The sequence below is a fragment of the Canis aureus genome, chromosome 22, assembly GCF_053574225.1.
Source record: "Canis aureus isolate CA01 chromosome 22, VMU_Caureus_v.1.0, whole genome shotgun sequence".
Classification (NCBI taxonomy): domain Eukaryota; kingdom Metazoa; phylum Chordata; class Mammalia; order Carnivora; family Canidae; genus Canis; species Canis aureus.
The window spans coordinates 15,153,129-15,175,033 of NC_135632.1; the positions used below are offsets into that span (position 1 = coordinate 15,153,129).

At 35.7% G+C, this 21,905-nt stretch overlaps 1 protein-coding gene across 3 annotated transcripts in view; it reads right to left on the reverse strand.

Moving 5' to 3' along the window:
* Positions 1-21,905, reverse strand: part of RASA2 (RAS p21 protein activator 2) — a 144,481-nt gene that overhangs the window by 46,741 nt on the left and 75,835 nt on the right. For all 3 annotated transcript variants that reach the window (XM_077864919.1, XM_077864918.1, XM_077864917.1), the window contains 2 exons: positions 4,603-4,686; positions 1,999-2,071 (listed from right to left, as the gene is read on the reverse strand). In XM_077864919.1, coding sequence (XP_077721045.1) covers positions 1,999-2,071; positions 4,603-4,686 — 157 coding nt within the window. The remainder of the gene's footprint in view (positions 1-1,998; positions 2,072-4,602; positions 4,687-21,905) is intronic.

The following is a 21,905-nucleotide window of genomic DNA, read 5'->3' on the forward strand; positions in this document are numbered from 1 at the left end:
CTGTATACTTCTATTTCACTGGCTCTCTTGACTCTCTGCAAGCAAATATTGAGTCCTTATCTAGAGCCATCACCCATTTTAAGTTTCAGTCATCAACTGCCTATTTCATGTCAGACCTCAGGTTTGTTATGTCCCAAACTGAACCACTTACACTTTCCTTAACTTCTCCCTTATTCCAGATTTGAAACCATGAGGATATCAGATTCCTCCTTTGTCTTTTCTAACTAACTTGTTATCCTGCCCTTTACAGCTTCTTTCTCATTTGTCCCCTTCCTCTCTTTTTTCCATGTTATTCTCTTGGATCAGATTCCTCCACCCCAACACTTTTTTTTTTTTTAACACCTAAACTATAACAATCTCTTTATCTCTGTTCTTTCTCAGCCACTGGCCCATAGATCATGGGGATTCTTCCCACAACACCGCATTACTCTTACTACTTCCAGGCTCAAAAACTGTCAACAACTACTCTGTAAGCCCCCCAGCCAGGCATATAAGACCTTTCATAGTTGGTCCTAGTCTAGCTTTTAAACTTTGTTCCAATTATTTTCTTCTAGAACCCTTCCAGTTAAATCACTATTTGCTATTCTTTGGACATAGCTTTCTGCTTTTCTATTTCTATGTCTCTGCTCAAATTGTTCTTCTTCTCTAATACTTCTTTTTTGCTAACTTAGCTGGAGCAGAACTCATCTGATCTCCCCAATATCTACTGCATTTTACTGCTATGTATATGCGTGCGTATATATGCTTTGTGTTTCTTGCTTTAGCTCAAGAACAGAGATTGAATCTTATCTTTATAATCAGCTCAACAAAGGGCCTTTGGAATGAATGTTTAAGGCTTTATAGGTACGCCTGGATATAGCAAGCAGGTCAGACCTTGCCTTCAAAGGGCCATCTGCTTGTTGCAAGTTGCCCCATGTTTTCTGCAGGCTAGATGTAACAGCCATTGATAAATGTAAAACAACTAAAGTCTTTAGCCAGGAAATGGAAAAGTCTCACACTGGTTCCTTTTCTTTTGTTTTTCTTTCTCCCTTGCCTCTACCCCCACAATTCTTCCTACTTTAATTTGGCATTTTCTTCAACCTATGTTTTTTTTTTTAATAAAGTAGTTGTAATCAGGCATGGTTAGATGTGCTCTCTCTCTCTCCACTTTGAAATTATCAAGAAAAATACACACAAAAAAGGAAAAAGCACACAATGTAACCTTTCTTCAAATCTTCCCTGTCAATCTTACTTGAAACATGTTCTACGGTTAGAAAACAATCTTAGAAATCAGAGGTTGACTTTTTTTTTTTTCCAGTAGTTTTCAAATAATATGAAAAAGGATTTCTTTAACAGATGCTCCACAGTAAAGAACTCCAAAGCACTGTATTTTGGGGCAACTTCAAGGCAGCTGAAGATCTCTATGCAAATAAGCATATGTCTATAGAGGGAATTAGCTAAAAAGAACTTAATAATGAGGCCTTAATCATATAGCATTTTATGGTCTCAAAGCATTCTCACATGTGGGCCTCCTAAAAACTGTCAGGTAGGGCAGTGTTTTTTCTTACAAAATTATCCTTTCACAAGATAAACCTGAACCTCACATTTAGTGATTTATTCCACATCAACTGAACTAGAACTGCAACCAAGTGATATCATACTTACTTTACTAGTGATTTTCAAATAGTACCATACAAGAGTTTGGTGGCCACTGTGTGTCAGGTGGGGGGCTGGATAAGGTGGAAGGGTGTGTGACAGGATGTGATATTAGGGATGACTAAGGAGTATGTGTGGCCCTGGTCCTCCCCATCCCCAAATCAGTCATAGCTCTGCCATTGTTTGTTTTATATATGGGCCTCCACCATATTTACATCATGGTTCTACTGCACTTGGAATAGAAATGCTTAGTGTTGCATTAGTTGATTAAATGATTACTATGACTGTAGTTCAAAAAAAGAAATAAGCCAGCATTCAATATTAAATATTCAATGTCAACATTTATATAAAACAAAAAGTTACCTCAAAATAAAAGATTTCATTAAACTGCGGATTGCTTGTTTTCTTCTTTACTTTTGTCTTCTTTTGGTCATTCCTGTTCCAATGTGGTAGAGTTTTACCTTGTAGAACTTAATAGTACACAATTATAAAACATGCTATTTCCGAGCAGGGAGCCTGATCTCCCTTTAGCTGTTAAGATGACTTAGGAAAAACTATAGTTTTTAATATTACTTAGGAAAGAATTTTGAGGTGTCTCTAAAGATCAAAGAAAATACAAGTTTGTATATGTGATATATGACAAGATTCTATTTTCTATATATGACTAGATTTAGACTAGATTGATTGTCAAGCTTATTTTATATAAGCAACTCAGAATGGTAAAAGGAAGACAATGAGATTCAGAGTACCTTTATCTATGCTGAAAAATACCTGAGGAACCTGAGGAACACGAAAAGCATTCTTAACTAAATTTACTTCTTGGGCTTCAGGTACAATATGGCCTTTTAAAAAAACTTTTTATTTGAAATAATTAAAGAAGGTTGCAAAGAAGTCCCATGAAGTCTTTCCCTAGCCTTTCCCAATTTTAACATCTAATGTGATGATAGCGCACTATCAATTCTATTAATGACTCCTAATAACCAATTCATATGCCAAACAGTTTGTTTGTATGTTACTAAATGATTACACTAAAGAATTTGTATTTAGCTACAGATTATAAACAAAACAAAAAACAGCTCCACTAGGTTAAACAGGATTTTTAACATACTAAACTAAATCCCTCTGACTGCATGAATCTTAATGGATTAAGTATCTGCTTTCAAATTTAAAACCATCCACAGTAATAACAGCACAATACTGTTTGAGCACACAATAAGTCCTACATGGTGCTAGGTACTTTATATACATATATACAAATACATTTTTTTTAAAAGTGACTTACTGGTGATTTTCTATAAAATAAAAATACCTATACTGTACACCTGAAACTAATATAACACTGTATACTAACTATACTGGAATTAAGAAAAACTAATAAAAATAATAAATAAAAAGAATACCTAGAGAGCCTGAAGCTGGGGAGAAGGGGCATATGTCTGTGTATGTATGTATGTGTTTGGTGTGGAGGGAATATTTTGCTCTTTGTTTCCTGATTTTAAACCTTCAAGTTGTAGGCAAATTTCAGACTAGTCAGGCTCTGAAAGAAATCATAATGAAGTTAAATAATACAAAATATACAAATTGCTATAGGTTTTTCCATTAATTATCATAAATAATTTAAATCAATGATATGGTGCACTTTACCATGTTCTGGTACTTCAGCAGTCTGTCTACAGCTTGGAATTCTCTCTGTAGAGCACAGATGCCATGAGTAGAAAAGGCATTTTTAGTTCTGAGCTGCTTTCCAGATAAAAATATGGAAACTGCCTTGCTATTCTGGGCTAGCATTTCTTAAAACAGGATTTTACCTGCATAAAATCTAAGACATTTGAAGGCAGGAAGGTCGATAATGAATGAAGAAGGTCAAGTTTATGTTTTAAAGTACATTTTAATTACTATAAAACTAATGTTGCTCCTCACAGTCTAAGAGTCCAGCAGATTTGAAAAGTTACTCCTCATAGTCTAAGAGTCCAACAGAGTCCACTTTCTTTCTATAAAAACAGGACTTGGTTGTTTGCAAGCATATAACAGAACTCACTAACGATCTTTCTTTCAAAGCATGCATTACTTTGTGTCATAAATAGCTATTAAACATTTATTCTTAGAGCTTTAATTTTGTAATTCTTTTTTTTTTTTTTAAAGATTTATTTATTCAGAGAGAGCGCGCGAGAGGCAGAGACACAGGCAGAGGGAGAAGCAGGCATCATACAGAGAGCCTGATGTGGGACTCGATCCAGGGTCTCCAGGATCACACCCCGGGCTGCAGGCGGCGCTAAACCGCTGCACCACCGGGGCTGCCCTAATTTTGTAATTCTTAAGTCATATTTCAAAACTGAAAAAAATCTAATAATTGCTCTCTCTGAATTCTGAACTCCAAGTTACAAATAGAAACCAACCACTGATCATTTCAATGTAACGAAGCATCTACTGTCAAAGAAGGAAATCATTTGTTAAACCCATATACATATTGAGTCTTCAGATCCAGAGATGCTTACATTTCTGGGTTAAAATTAGTGTACTTATGGAAAATAAAGGCATATTTGACATTGTTTAGAGGTTAAAAAAATTCAATAATAATTCAATAAACATTACCTACCAAGGATATGAATGGAGCTAGAGAGTATTATGCTAAGTGAAATAAGTCGGTCAGAGAAAGACAAATACCATGTGATTTTGACATAGGTGTAATTTAAGAAACAAAACAAGTGAGCATAGAGAAAAAAAAAAGAGAGGCAAACCAAGAAACACTGACTCTTAACTATAGAGAACTGATGTTTACCAGGAGGAAATGTGGGTGGGGGGGATGGGTGAAATAGGTGATGGGGATTAAGGAGTACAATTGTGATAAGCACAGGGTATTGTATGAAGTGTTGAATCATGATATTGTACACCTGAAACTAATATTACAGGGTATGTTAACTAACTGGAATTTAAATAAAAACTTAAAAAAAAAAAAAAAAACATTACCTAGAAGGGCCCACTACAGAAACTGTTGCATAAGGGTCACAGCTTTGTCCATTTATGAGAGGCAACCCATGGCATGCGATGATGCTAAGAATAAAAGAAAATTAACAAATATTCAAGTTAAACAACATAAAGCATTATTTCAAATACAAATTAACAAAGGATTAAAACTGTTTTCCACAAGTCTGCAGATATATGCTTATATACAATGTACCCCAAATACATTTATCTATATTGTGCACTTATTTACTTATGCTAAATTTCTGAAATAGGACCTAATTAGACTACACTGCCACAATGAATACGGAGACTACCAAACAATATGTAGCACACATCCCCCCACTAAACATCTAGCAAGGTACATTCTGTGGTTTGGTAATATATTAAAACTGCTGTGGCTTCTAAACAGGAAAAGAATGTGGTGTGAACCTTAGAGGAGAAACTACAAACCAAGCCAGATCTATGGCATCACATCCTCTGCTAAAGCATGAATGAGAAACAAGGAAACGACTGTGGTTTCCACTTAAAATCTGATTCATAAATAGAGGGCAAGCCTCCCACAATTCTGTAGCCTTTTATTCTGATTCTCAGTAACAACTCCTGTATTATCCTGCAGAAAACGTTTCAGAACTTAAAAACAAAGGTCTTCTAATCTGCTTTAAGGGTAAAGTCACTGGTATTTACAGAGGATATAGAATCTAACTTAATGGTCTGCTTCTCAAATTTTCTCACTAAATATTATTGAGTTCATGAATTTAGTTTAAATCTAAGGGTTTGCATTTCCTAATGTCTAAGAGAATCTCATGAGAAATGCTGAAAAGTATTCTTTGTTAAGAGATGTGGGCTATTGAGCAACATCCTATTTCTCTCTACAATCCACATCGTATATGTGGGTGAAGTGCATATGGTGTGCTGCAAAATAAAGAAAGAAATGATAATATGACTCATTTCTATTACACTGGGTATCAAAAATCAAATTCTAAAAATGTCTGAAACTAAAGAAAGCACAGACCAAGATAATAATTCTGGTTATCAATATTAGGATTAGGTACAAAGTTTCCAATTACATACTATTCAAAACTTAAAATCCTCAGGCTAAATCTCATAATGATGCCTGCTTTTTATATATCATTTGTAGTTTACCATTATTCTTACAAAATGTATCTAATTCCCACAACTGTCTTTTAGAAAAAATACCTTAAAGAAGAAAATAAGGCTCCAAAAGATTGTGAGAATGTAACAAAATAAAGCTAAAGAAGTAATACAACTTGTACAAAGTGGGCCAAGACTCAACTTCTACTTTAACTGTTTCTAAAGTTGAGTGTCTTTCTACATTCCCTACTGTATCTAAATTTATTACTCTCCTTGTAATACCAAATTTATCTCATTTAAATACTAATTATGAGAAATCTTAATTATAGGTCATTATAATTTTATGAAATTTAAAAAAAAAAACCTGAGAAAAAAGCAGTTCATTATACAAAAACTTCTATAAGAATACTCCACAAAGCAAAACAATGATGCCCATAAGAGCATAAATCTATAAAAATCATCAGAAGTAGTCTTAATTTTTAAATATAAGATATTTTAAAAATTGTTTTCTAAAAATATTAAATACAAATTATTTTATTTGCTACATATTATGAAATATTTTTCTAATTGCCTAGAATACAACTATTCTTCTAATCAATAAGTCAAACAATTTCATATCATAAACCATGGATAAGCAAAAAACAAATGCTGAAAATGAGCTTAGTATACTATATACTAAATTATCTTACATTTTGTTTAAATACATTTGATATTAATATATTTTTTAGAAACTGCAAAGGAAAATAAATTTAATCCAAAATTGTTTAAAGTACCTTGAGCATTTTTTTTTAAACTAGAAGACAAGTGTTAATGTCTACATACACCCAAGATGGAGTACCAAGTAACAGAATTATCTCCCTACCTGAAATAACTAAAAAAAAATTTACAAAATTGGCAGTGCAGGATAGTGAACTTTGAGGGGAGAAGAAATGAAGTGAGCTCCCAATTGTCCCAGCTTACTGGTATGGGGTCTCTCTGAGAAGAGGGAGAGTTGACAGTTGGGGAAGACCGAAGTAACTAGAATTTCCAAGGCAGAGTACCAGAGAAAAGAAACCTGTACAGAAAGAAATCTCCAGAGAGTTACAAGAATCCCCCTGGAGTCGTTAGCTCAGTGTTGATAAGCATATACATGTAAGGAAGCTGAGGCTAAGGAAAGAATCATTTGAATCGAGCAGAGGGACTTTCGCTCAAGTTTTGATCCCAGGGTCTTGGGATCAAGCCCACATCAGGCTCCCTGCTTCTCCTTCTCCCTCTGCCCCTCCCCCACCTCCTGCTCTCTCAGTCACTCTCTCTCTCAAAGAAATAATATCTTAAAAAAAAAAAAAAAGAGCAGAGGGAACAATTCCTGAAGCCCACAAATGACTAGCATAAAGTCCTACAGCCACGTTATGAAACCTGGTAATTCACAGATGTGGCCTCATTATTGAGAAAATAGAAGTACTAGACTAAAGGCTGCTCTTATTCAATCCATCAAAGTTTAAAAGCAAACCACAAAAGAATGAAACTGCTTCCAAGCAATTAACCAGGTCCTCAAGTATATTCATGGAAATATAAAAATATCCAGAAACTTCATATAGTCTAGAATCAAACAGAAAATAACCAGGAATACAAAGAATCAAGAAAATATGAACCATAATGATATCTCAAGAAACAATAAAAATCTCAAATAAACAAAAAGGAGCTTGAAAACGAAGCACAGCAAAACTCAAAACCTGTAGAAGGAAGGAAATAAAGATTAGAGGAGAAATAAATGAAATAGAAACTTAAAAATAACAACATATGAATGAAACCAGGAGATGGTCCTTTGAAAAGATTGACAAAATTGATAAACCTTTAGCCAGACTAAGAGAGAGTGAGACAGAGAGAGAAAGAGAGAAAGAGAAGACTCAAAAATAAAATCAGAAATTAAAGGAAGAAAAAACTGACACCACAGAAATACAAAAGATTGTAAGAAAATATTATGAAAAATTACATGCTAACAAACTAGACAACCTAGAAGAGATGGATAAATTCCTAAAAACGTGTAACATTCCAAAACTGAATCAGGAAGAAATGGAAAATTTAAACAGACAAATTACCAGCAATGAAACTGAATCAGTAATAAAAAAATTCCCAACAAACAAAAGTCCAGGACCAGATGGTCTGACAGGTAAATTCTATTAAACATTTAAAGAGTTAATATCTATTCTTCTCAAACTATTCCAAAAAAACACAAGAGGAAAGAAGGCTTCTAAATTCATTCTATGAGGCCAGCATTACCCTGATGCCAAAACCATAAAGACACTACAAATAAAGGGAACTACAGACCAAAATCTCTGATGAAAGTGGATGTAAAAATCCTCCACAAAATATTAGCAAACCAAATACAACATTTAAAAAATCATCCACCAAAATCAAATGGGATTGATTCCTGCAATAGCAAGGGTGGTTCAATATTCACAAATCAGTCTACGTGATACATCACAGTAACAAGAAAAAGGACGAAGACCACATGATCATTTCAACAGATGCAGAAAAAGCATCTGACAAAGTACAACAGCTATTCATGATAAAAACCTTCAATAAAGTAGGTGTAGAGGGAATATACCCCAACACAATAAAGGTCTTATATGAAAAACCCACAGCTAACATCTTTAATGGGAAAAAACTGAGAGCTTTCTCCTTAAGATCAGAAACAAGACAAGAATGTCCACTCTCGTCACTTTTACTCAACATAGTTGTTGAACTCCTGGTCACAGCAATCAGAAAACAAAAAGAAATAAAAAGCATCCAAATTGGTAAGGAAGAAGTAAAACTTTCACTATTTTCAGATGACATAATACTTATACAGAAAACCCGAAAAACTCCATCAAAAAAACTAGAACTCAGATGAATTTGGTAAGGTTGCAAGATACAAAATCAATATACAGAAATTCACTGCATTCGTATACACTTATAAAAAAATAGCAGAAAGAAAAATTATGAAAACAATCCCATTTACAATTGTGCCAAAGACTGCAAAATACCTAGGAATAAACATAGCCAAGGAGGTAGAAGACTTGTACTCTGAAAACTATAAAACGCTTATAAAAGAATTTGAAGATGACACAAATGGAAAGATAGTCCATGCTCAAGGATTGGGAGAAAAAATACCGCTAAAATGTCCATACTACCCAAAGCAATCTAAGCATTCAATGCAATCCCTTTCAAAACAACAGCATTGTTCACAGAACTAGAATAAATACTCCTAAAATTTTTAACCACAAAGCCCCTGGATAGCCAAATCAATCTGGAAAACAAAGAACAAAACTGAAGGTATCACAATCCCAGATTTCAAGATGTACTACATATCTGTAGTAATCAAAACAGTAGAGTACTGGCACACAAAAAACACACACAGGGATCCCTGGGTGGTGCAGTGGTTTGGCGCCTGCCTTTGGCCCAGGGCGCGATCCTGGAGACCCGGGATCGAATCCCACGTCAGGCTCCCGGTGCATGGAGCCTGCTTCTCCCTCTGCCTGTGTCTCTGCCTCTCTCTCTCTCTCTCTCTGTGACTATCATAAATAAATAAAAATTAAAAAAATAAAAAAATAAAAAAATAAAAAAAAAACAAAAAACACACACAGACTAATGGAACAAAATAAAGAGCCGAGAAATAAACCCATGATTATATTATCAATTGATCTTTGGCTAAAGGAAGCAAAGATATGCAATGGGAAAAAGTCTCTTCAACAAATGGTGTTGGGAAAACTGGAGAGCTACATGCAAAAGAGTGAAACTGGACCACTTTTTCTTACACTATATATATATATAGATAACCCTCAAAATAAACTAAGGACCTAAACGTGAGACGTGAAGCCATAAAAACTGTAGAAGAGAACATAGGCAGTAATTTCTCAGACACTGGATGCAGCAACATTTTTCTAGGTAAGTCTCCTCAGGCAAGGCAAGCAAAAACAAGAATAAAATACTAGGACTACATCAAAATAAAAAGTACAGCAAAAGAAGCAACCAAAAACAGCAAAAGACAATCTACTAAAGAGGAGAAGATATTTGCAACTAATATATCCAACAAAGGGTTAGTATCCAAAATACATAAAGAATTTATACAACACAAAACCCCAAAACACAAGTAATCCAATTTAAAAATGGGCAGAAGACATGCACCAACATTTCTCCAAAGAAGACATATAGATGGCCAGCAGACACATGAAAAGATGCTCAACATTACTCATCATCAGGGAAATACAAATCAAAACCACACTGAGTTATCACCTCACATTAATCAAATGGCTAGTATAAAAAAAACAAAAAACAAGAAGCATTGGCAAGGATGTGGACAAAAAGGAACCCTCCTGTACTGATGGTGAGAATGCAAACTGGTGCAGCCACTTTGGAAGACAGTATGGAGCTTCCTCAAAAATATAAAAATAGAATTACCATTTGATCCAGTATTCCTATTACTGGGTATTTACCCAAAGAATATGAAAAATGCTAATTCGAAAAGATATATGCACTCCTTATGTTTGCTGCAGCATTATTTACAATAGTCAAATTATGGAAGCAACCCAAGTGTCCATCAATAGATGAACAGATAAAGAGGTAGTGTGTATACACACACACACACGCACATGCGCACATGCAGAATATTACTAAGCCATAAAAAAGTATGAAATCTTGCCATCTGCAGCAACATGGATGGATCTATCAGAAGGTATTATGCTAAGTGAAATGTCAGTCAGAGAAAGACAAATACCAGATGATTTCACTCACTTGAGGAATTTAAGAAACAAAACAAAGAACCAAAAAAACAGACTCTTAACTAGAGAACAAACTGATGGTTACTAGAGGGGAGGTGGGGGAATGGGTGAGATAGGTGAAGGGATTAAGAGTACACTTACCATGATGAGCAATGAATAATGTACAGAATTGATGAATCACTGTATTGTACATCCAAAACCAATGTAACACTGTGTGTTAATTATACTGGAATTTGAAAATAACAATAATTTTAAAAAATGATATTCTTATGTTTATATATTCTATATCTCTATATAGAGATATAGAAAACAGTAAAAGTTGAATTCTAGAAATGAAAACTACAACATCTGACATAAAAAATGCACTGGGTGGGCTCAACGATATGGCAGAAGGAAAGATAAATAAACACGAAGACAGAGCAATAGAAACACTGATATGTAAATGGTCTAAACACACCAATTAAAAAGCAGAGGTTCTGGTTAAAAGAATGGGAAAATACATACTAATACTGATCAAAAGAAAACCGATCCTATGGATAATAGCAACCCAAATGCCCATCAGTAAGGGTCTGGTTGAACAACTGATAGTATATCTATATGGTGGAATTCTATGTAGTTATGAAAAAAAATAAGGTAAATCTCTACTCTCTAATTACTCTGATATGAAGGGTAGAGGGTTGGGAATTAATGTGATACTTCTCCAAACATACCTCATGTAAGTTCTGACTTTGGAAACCAAAAAACTTGTACATTTCAAAAGTAAAATTAAACTTAATCCTTAAAAATAAAAAGACTCTGAGAAATGACTAAAAAAGAATTATTTCAAGAGACAAGAGTACAGTATTTGACTCTATCTTTAGAACAAAATACAGTAAGATCTTTTAAACCTGATTCAGTAACCTCACCACCAGTAGTAATACTAGCATTATTATTCTAAATCTAGTCTCTAAATTTTATAAGATAATGAAAGTAATTACCTTAATGTCAGGGATTAAGATTTTGAATATAACAGTCAAGAGAGATAGTAGTATAAAGTCAAAGTTAGATTAAAAATCTTGTAAGATTAAATTGAAATTAGAAACATGAAAGAAAAAGAAAAGAAAAAGCAAGCAAGCAAGCGAGCCTGCCAGCCAGAGAAGCTATATTAATAACAAAGTAGATTTCACAACAATGAGTATTCCCAGAGATAAAGGGTCTTTTTATAATAGTGAAGAAGTCAATTTATAAAAAGGATATAACAATCCACAAATAGTTCGAGATAGCAATACCCCCCTAAATAACTGATAAAGCAATTTTAAGAATGAAAGTTAAACAAGACTGTCAACTAACCTGACATAATTAACATTTATTAAAAATACTCTGTCCAGGGCAGCCTGGGTGGCTCAGGGGTTTCGTGCTGCCTTCAGCCCAGAGCCTGATCCTGGAGACCTGGGATCGAGTCCCATGCTGGGCTCCCTGCGTGGAGCCTTCTCCCTCTGCTTGTGTCTCTGCCTCTCTGTCTGTGTGTGTCTCTCATGAATAAATAAATAAAATCTTTAAAAAAAAATACTCTATCCACCCAAAGCAGAGAACACGTATCTTTCCAAATGCACATGGAACATGTAACAAGATTAAATGACACTGTATGTCCAAAAACAAGTCTTGGCAAATTGAGAAGTATTCAGATCATACAAAATACGTTGACAACAGAAGAATTAAATTAGAAACCAACAGCAGCAAAATATCAGGAAAATCCTCAAATACTTGGAAACAAAATAGCTCATGATATATATATATATATATATATATATATCTCCATATATACCAGGACTCTGGGATCATGACCTGAACCAAAGGCAGACACTCAGCCACTGAGCCACCCAGGCGCCCCACTGGAGAACATTTTAAACTGTATGATAAAAATCACTGAAGACAGGAGAGTGACATCAGCAGGATGACAAATGGTGGAAGCCCCAAACCTACTATATATAAATAATCCATGGGTCGAAAAATAAAAGAAAAACTAAAGTATTTTGAGTTTCATTAAAATGAAAACTCAGCATATTAAAATTTGAAGGATGCTGTTAAACCAGTACTCAGAAGAAAAAGGATAGCACTGAACACCTACATTAGGAAAAAAGAAAGGTTTTCAGTCACTGTCTTCAGCCTCCATCACGAGAAACTTAGAAAAGAAAAACAAACATAAAGTAAACAAAAACAGAATGGGAATCAAAATAGAAAAAAAAAACATAAGAATCAATGAAATAAAAAAACATTTCTTTAAGGTCTTGAAAGATACAAATTACCAAAGATTACTTAAAAAAAAAAACTAAATAACTATGTATCTATTTAAAAACCTGAATTCTGGGGGATCCCTGGGTAGCTCAGCGGTTTAGCACCTGCCTTCAGCCCAGGGTGTGATCCTAGAGTCCTGGATTGAGTCCCACATCAGGCCTCCTGCATGGAGCCTGCTTCTCCCTCTTCCTGTGTCTCTGCCTCTCTCTGTGTGTCTGTCATGAATAGATAAATAAAATCTTTAAATAAATATATATATATATTTAAAAACTGAATTCCCTGTTAAAAGTCTTTTCACCAAAAAGCAAAACAAAGTCAATTCACGCCCTGATGGCTTTGCTGGTAAATTCTTATACTATTCATGTAAAAAATAAATAATAAATTATATCTATCATATACAAAAAAAAAAAAAAAAACAGAAAACAGAAAATTGAAGGAAAAAAAAAGAGAATACTTCCCAATTCATTCAATGAACATATTATTCCTAATTCTAAAACATTACAAGGAAACTACAGACCAACATCCTTCATAAACATAGATACAAAAAAACCTTAACAAAATTTTAGCAAATCAAGCCAACAATATTTGCCATATTAACAGCTGAAAACAGAGAAGGCATAAGATCAAGGGCAGCCCGGGTGGCTCAGCTCTGCCTTCAGCCCGGAGCATGATCCTGGAGACCTGGGATCAAGTCCCACATCGGGCTCCCTGCATGGAGCCTGCTTCTCCCTCTGCCTGTGTCTTTGCCTCTCTCTCTCTGTGTCTCTCATGAATGAATAAATAAAATCTTAAAAAAAAAAAAAGGTATAAGATCATTTAAATATCCATCCCTGATAAACATTCTCAGCAAACCAGGAACAGGGAGGAATTTTCTCAGCCTGATAAACGACAGCTAATGTCATACTTAATGGTAAAAAAAAAAAAAACTGAATGCTTTCCCCTTAAGATAAAGAATAAGACGAAAATGTTTGCTCTCGCATCTATTCACTGGAGGTTCTAGCCTGTGTGATCAGACAAGAAACAGAAATAAGTCGTATCCAGACTAAAAAGGAAGAAGCAAAACTGTCTATTCACAGATGATACAATCATCTATGTACAAAATCCTACAGACTCTATAAATTAATCAGTGAAATGTAACAAGGTTGCAGAATATAAACTATTTTTTAAAATTTCTATATACTAGCAACAAACCATTTTTCAACTTGTTTCTTTTCTCTCTGTCTGGTTCTTTCCCTCAGCCTGTTTCTCTAATATAAAAACACTGCCTGAACTTCATGTCACCCAGTACCTATTTAATTTTTCTGTTTGTTTTTCCAAATGATTTGACATCTCTTTCACTCTTCACCTTAATGAAATCTACTTTTTCTACGTTCTTCATTCTATGGAAACTCTCCTCATTAAAGTCCCCTGAGTGTCAAAAGCTATCCATATTTTTCAGGGCTCTTCTTACTGGATTTCTTGGCTGTATGCAATACTTTTGATCATTCCCTCCTTCCTTAAAGACCCCTTCTTTCTTGGTTTTTCTGGCCTTCACTCTACAAAATTTTCCTCGTATCACCTGTCTCCCTCGTGTTTTCCTCATTTGCTGTTCTACTACTGGAGCTATTCTTAGCTACTGTCTTTGCACTATATAACCTTCTTCTAAGGTTGTTTTTATCACATTTATTCTTATGGCTACAACTAACACCAACTTTTACATTTCTATATGAGATCTCACCAGAGTTTAAGATTTTTATATCTACATGCCTGACGGAAATCCCTAGCTAGATGTTCAAGAACAGCTAAAACTCAACTCATTACCATCTCTTATTAAAGGAGCTTCTCCTCTAGAATTTTCTTTGTTGTAAAACTACCACCCACCTAGTAACACAATCTAGAAATCTAGGAGGCACCTCAGATTCCTCCTTCTTCCTCACTTTCTACATCTAATCAGTAAGTTTTAGTGATGCTACTCTAAATATCTCATTTGTTCTCTTTTCTCATTTCTCTAACAGTTCAGGTGTGGAATCCACCATCTCTTACTTGGATTATCCCAACACCCTTCAAATTCACTTCCCAGTTACTATAAGTATAGAACTGTCTCTGCTGTCACATATCTGATCTTTCTAAAATCCGTATTTGTCCATACTACTCTATTGTCTAAAATCTTTTAAGAGTTCCATGAGCCCTTTAAGTTTAATAATAAGTTCCTATGGTACAAAAGACCCTCCAAGATCTGGCTTCAGCCTATTTCATCATTATCTGACCAATCTTAGTTTTTGTTTTTTTGTATCTGACCAATCTTTGAGTCAAGCTTTACATGCTCAGCAATATCAAACTACTTTTAATTATCCTCCCTCCCTCTCTCATTATGATGTTTTTTCCTCCATACTTTTGCCTATATTGTCCTTTTCTTCTAGGGGAAAAAAAAATCTCACCTTTTCTAGGATAGCTACTTTCTGTTTGTCCTTTAAGAAGACAAATGTTACACCTTCTTTCTTCATTTAGTTGTTTGAAAGAGTTACTTAGTGCCTTTTAGTGCCAGACTCTGGGGGTGATGAGGTGAATAAGAGAAACATGGTTTCTGCTCTCATGGAGCTTAGAGTCTACTTGAAATAACAGATGATGAGCAAGAATATAGAAAAAAATAATTAATTACAAATAGTGGCAAGTGCTATGAAGAAAAAAAGAACAAGGTGCCCTATTTTAAAATAAGTAAGTTGTATTTAATCTGAAACTTAAAGGATGAGAAGGAACCAGCTAGAAGAAGAATTGGCATGCCAGACAAAGAGGACAGCAGATGTGGATCTCTGAACAGGAAGAGTATGTCATATTTGAGGAATTGAGAGAAGGCCAGGGAACATATGAACAAGAGGAAGCAAACCACAAGATGAAATCCGAGAGGTGGGTAGGGTCAGAACATGTAGGATCTCATGGGCCAAGTTAAGGGGCTTGGATCTTATTCTAAATACAACAGGAATCATTAAGCGTTTCAGCAGGGTAATGACAGGACCTAATTTATGTTTTAAAAGCCAGCTCTGGGCTGCTATGGAGAAAAGGGACTGCAGAGTATAAAGCCAGCTGAGACTACTGGAATAGTCAAGGGAACAAATGGTTGTTGGTTTGAAGATGTCATTAGATATTAAAAATTAGAAAATTAAAGAAATATTTCATATAATCAATAGGAAATAGATCTAGTTTAGCGCCTGCCTTTGGCCCAGAGCGCGATCCTGGAGACCTGGGATCAAATCCCACATCGGGCTCCCGGTGCATGGAACCTGCTTCTCCCTCTGCCTATGTCTCTGCGCCTCTCTCTCTCTCTCTCTCTGTGTGTGTGACTATCATAAATAAATAAAAAAACTTAAAAAAAAAATAGATCTAATATGTGGGGGAAGAGAGGAGAAAAGATTTTAAATGATTTCCAGATTTCTGGCTTGTTTGATTAGGTGCACAGTGGTTCCAACTGTTAAGGCTATGGGGAAGAGCTGTACAGATACGACAGTCCATGATTCAATTTCAAATGTATTATTTTTTTTTAAATTTTTTATTTATTTACGATAGTCACAAACAGATTGAGAGAGAGAGAGAGAGAGGCAGAGACACAGGCAGAGAGAGAAGCAGGCTCCATGCACCGGGAGCCCGATGTGGAATTCGATCCCGGGTCTCCAGGATCGCGCCCTGAGCCAAAGGCAGGCGCCAAACCGCTGCGCCACCCAGGGATCCCCCAATTTCAAATGTATTAAATTTACAATGTTGTGACACATCAAAAGTGGAATTGCCAAAAAGGCAGGTGGACATATAAGTGCAGAGTTCTCTAAAAAGACCCAAGTTAAATGCACAAGGTACAATTTTTTTAACTTATTTTGAAATAACTTCTGACATTCAAGAAGTTGCAAAATGATATATACAGTTCCTATATATCCATCAACCCAGTATTAATACTTTGTGTAACCAGAGTTAAACTATAGAAACAGGAAAATAACATTAATGCACTGTTAATGATAACAGTAACTAGTCTTACGGATTTTATTCAAATTTTGCCTATGTCCTTTTTCTGGTCCACACTGCATTTAGCTGTCATGTCCTCTTAATCTCTTTCATCCTCTAACACTTCCTTAGTTTATCTTCCTTGACCCATGATCTTGCCACTACTAGCCAGTTCTTTTGTAGAATATTCCTTAATTTGAACTTGATGTTTCCTCATAATTAGACTGAGATCATGCATCTTGGTGTCATCATACTAGGAGGCTGGATGTCTCACCACCAGTGATACTCACTTCGGTCACACAGTCAAATTGGTATCTATCAGACGTCTTATGGGGAAAGTCTTTGAGACTATGCAAATATACTGTCTTCATATTTATGCCCACTTATTTAGCATCCATAGATGATTTATCCCTGTACCTATTATCATTATTATAGTGTTTGCCAATGTTGATTTTCTTTTGCTATCATTTGTCCTACATTCATTAAATAGAATTCTGCTATATGAAAAAGTAGTCCTTTCTCCTGTTTATTTATATGTTAGCATTGGCTCATGGATATTTTATTCTATAGTACTGGCTCATGGATTTATTCTGTAATTATCACTATTTATTTTGATGCTTGAATTGTCCCAGTTTGGTTACTTGGAGCTCCTTCAAGTTAGTTTCAACGTCCTTTCTACATGCCTTCATTATTATTATTACTACTATTTTTAGCTTTTTCTTACTTTCTGATTCCACAGATGTTCTGATCTCATCTTGTATTTTCCATGTTCAAGTCCTAAAATCAGCTAACACTTAAAAAAAATTCAGGTTCTTTTGATTGGAGGAGCTCTTCTACTGTAGTCTTTACCCACATGTGGCTATTAAAATTTAAATTAATTAAAATTGGGCAAAATTATAATGGGCACTGGGTATTAAATAAGACTGATGAATCACTGACTTCTGCCTCTGAAACTTATAATACATTATATATTAATTATATAATTAATTGAATTTAAACAAATAAAATTGGACAAAATTAAAAATCCAATTCTTTAGTTGTATGGGCCATAGTTTAAGCTTTCAATGCTACATATGTCTAGTTGCTCCGTATTGGACAGTTAAGTTATAAAACATTTTCATCATCATAAAAAAGATCTACTGGACAGTGTTGACTGGAGAATGATATTTATAAACCAAGATATGGATGCTAAGTATGTTCAGTGCTACTGGGTTGACATCCAGGACTGGTTCTCAACCTTCTGTGTGAAGAGAACTAGTATACACACTCAAACAACCCTATTGTCTATTAGACAATTTTATTTTGAAAAGTCTGGGATCCCTGGATGGCGCAGTGGTTCGTCGCCTGCCTTTGGCCCAGGGCGCGATCCTGGAGACCCGGGATCGATTCCCACGTCGGGCTCCCGCTGCATGGAGCCTGCTTCTCCCTCTGCCTATGTCTCTGCCTCTCTCTCTGACTATCATAAATAAATAAAAATTAAAAAAAAATTAAAATGAAAAGTCTGCCTTCAAAGGAGAAGAGAGAAATGAGGATGATAGGTGGGGGAGTTCCAGAGATGAAGTCTGGAAAGGCATGCCTATTAGGATAGGAGATTCTAGAACATGTCTTCCATGTTGATGAGAACAATCTAAAAGAAGGTGAAGGGTGCCTGCGTGGCTCAGTCAGTTAAGCTACTGCCTTCAGGTCAGGTCATGATCCCGGGGTCCTGGGATCAAGCCCCATGTTGGGCTCCACACTTGGTGGGGATCCTATTTCTCCCTCTCCTTCTGTTTGCCACTCCCCCTGCTTGTGCTCATGCTTGCTCTCTCTGTGTCAAAAAAAGTAAATAAGGAATTTTTAAAAAATAAAAAAATAAAAGAGAAGGTGAAGCTGATGAAACAGAAGGAGTAACTAAAGGAACAAAGTCCTTGAGTATGGGAAATAAGATGGAATCCAGAGCTCAGACAGAAGAATTCACCCCCAATAAGAAAAGGGGCATCTTCTCTACTATAACGTAAGGACAGAAAGATAGGTGCCAATACAGGTTTGCAGATTTAGATTCAGGAAAATGTGACCAATTTACAGTCTATAGTGATGGAAAACCTCACAGGTATTATTAGAAAGGCACAGTAAAATTCCAGGGCAGGTTAAGTACCCATGCAAGATTTGTGATCATGAATTTAAAGTAAAATCAGTCTGTGTGATTTTTTTCCAGTAATATTCAAGTGCAGACTGAATGCAGAGGAAGAAACTGAGTTCATTCATACTAGGATTGTTCCAGATAAATACGATGCATGAAGAAAAGAGCAAGGAAGTTAGGGAACCCACAAGAAAAAATGATGATAGTGATGGATCATGGAAAAAAGACCTTGAGGGAAGTGAAAAATAAAAGCAGGTAAGAATATGGTAGAGATCACTGGACTGAAGTCTTACAGAAATTTAAGAAATGCTGCAGTGGGGAACTTCCAGGTCTAGAAGATAATAGTAACTGCTAGGATATGAACCTTTCCACACATTACCCACCAACTGTAAGTTCAGCAAGTGGCACAAGAAAACATTACATAAAAATATGCCTTCAGCATTACTGAAAAACAGAGAATACCTCTGAAAGTTGAGAAATCAGGGTGCCTGGGTGGTTCAGCTGGTTGAATGTCTGCTTTTGGCTTGGGTTGTGATTCTTGGATCCTGGGATTGAGCCCCACATCAGGTTCCCTGCTCAGCGGGGAGCCTGCTTCTCCCTCTGCTGCTCCCCCTGCTTATACACATTCTCTCTCTCTCAAATAAATAAGTCTTTAAAAAAAAAAAAAGTTGAAAACATTTTTAAAAAATTAAAAAAATAATAAAAGTTGAGATATCAAAAAATTCCACAAAACTGCTACTGGAGGTCTGCTGTCATATGCCAATGAGTATGGACTGTGGAGGTTTAAGTGGGAAGAAGAGAAAAAAGGAAAGAATACAGACTACTATATGCCTATATAAAGACCTGCTTGTAAACATTTAGAGCAGCTTTTCCTTTTTACTTTTTTTCCTACCATCCCCAGAGTTTTCTGGAGCCCTCAAGCTTTCTTTACAGTAGTCTCAAACTGGAAAAAATTCAAATATCTGTCAACCAGTGGATAAACAAATGGAATACTACTCGAGAAGAAAAAAAAAAAAATAGTTTCCAGTTCCAAGTCAAGATGGAGTCAATGCATGCCCCCTAGTCCCCCATTAAATATAGCTAAAAATCTTGGGCATTAAATATATAACCACCATAAGAAAACTCTAAAAAGAGGAGCAAACCGATTAGAGATCTTGGAACCCAAGGGAAGACATGGGAGTGAATTCCCTGGGCTTTTTTATTTTTATCTTTTATTTTTTTTGTATTTTATGTATCTCTGAGTGCTAGAGAAGCCACCAACCTGGAAACACCAGTGGGCATGGACAAAAAATGCCCTAAGAGCCAGCTCTCTCTAGCCAAAGGACCAGGAACTGGGCAGCTTAGCAAGACAGAAACCATTTTTAGACAATAAAAAACCACTTACTCTAATCAAACACCATGAAAAATACTGTAGCTCCACCCAAACCTCCATCAACAAAGACCAAAGGCTGAGGAGAGAGCCTAGACTTCCACATTTGACAAGCTGTAACAAGCCCCTTCCCCCAATGGTGTCAGCAAAGACCACATGAGGAGCCTGGATTTTCATCCCCACCGTTGTAGCAATGAGGCACTCCTCCCCCTTCCTGACAGGGTGATGTCAGAGAAGGCTGAGTAGAAAGGCAAGACCTTCACCACCTACGGGTAACTATTAAATCCTATTAAACTATTAAATCCTCTCAACCATCGTGTCAATGGAGGCCACAATGGAGCAGTAATAAGGCACTTTTCTCCATTCCAGCCAGAGTGGCCACATGAGAAGATTAAGGGAAGCCTAAACTACCACTCTCATTCAGTAATAATTCTGGGGAAAGAACTCTACTCACCCTTTCCCCAGGGGTATTAGCAGAGGTTGAGTCAAGAACCTGCATTTCTATCTGTACCTGACAGTAATGAATAGGCACTCCTCTCCATTCGCCAGCAGAATGTCAAAGAGTCTGGTTAAAACGGCATATTTAAGTAAGATCCAGAGTCTCATAACATAATACCCAAAAAGTCCAGAGAAGGGATCCCTGGGTGGCGCAGCGGTTTGGCGCCTGCCTTTGGCCCAGGGCGCGATCCTGGAGACCCAGGATCGAATCCCACATCAGGATCCCTGTGCATGGAGCCTGCTTCTCCCTCTGCCTGTGTCTCTGCCTCTCTCTCTCTCTCTCTCTCTCTCTCTGTGACTATCATAAAAAAATAAAATCTTTAAAAAAAAAAAAAACAAAAAAAACAAAATGTCCAGAGTAAAACTGAAAATCACTCATACCGAAACACCAATCTTCATCTTTAAATGAGAAAAAACAATCGGCAGATGACAACACTGAGATAACATGGATGTTGGAATTATCTGTCAAAGATGTGAAAGCAGCCATCATAAAAATGATTCAATGAACATTTACAAACACATCTGAAATAAATGAAAAAAAAAGTTTCAGGAAAAAAGTAGGAAGTCATTAAAGACATAAAAGATACAAAGAAGAACCAAATGGAAATTCTGACACTTAAATCCATAAGCTTTGATAGATGGGCTCAACAGCAAAATGGAGGGGATGGAGGAAATAATCAGTGAGCTAAAAAGACAAAACAACAAAAATTACTCAACATGAACAACAGAGAGAATACAGACTAGAAAAAAAAAAAAGAGCAAAACCTCGGGGACCTGTGGGACTATAACAGAAATCTAACATTAATGCCATTTAAATCTCAAGAGGAAAGAAGAAAGATTGCAGAGCTGATAAAGTATTAGAAGAAATAGTGGCTGAAAATTCCCATATTTGGCAAAGACATAAACATGCATATTCAGAAGTTGATTGAACACCAAAAAGGATAAACCCAGAGAAATCTATACCAAAATACCTCATAGTCCAAATGAAACACATAAAAAACCAAAGACAAAGAAAAGCTCTTGAAAACAACCAGGGAGAAAAAGCACATTACCTGCATAGGAAAAACAATTATAGTTAATTTAAAAAACAAAAAGGCCAGAAGGGAGTGACATATTTTTCATGCACTGGGGGAAAAAAAAACAAAACAGCTGTCAATGAAGAATTCTATATCCACTGAAAATATCCTTCAGGAATAAAGAAAAAAAAATGAAGATATTCTCAGATAAAGGAAAACTAAAAGAGTATGTC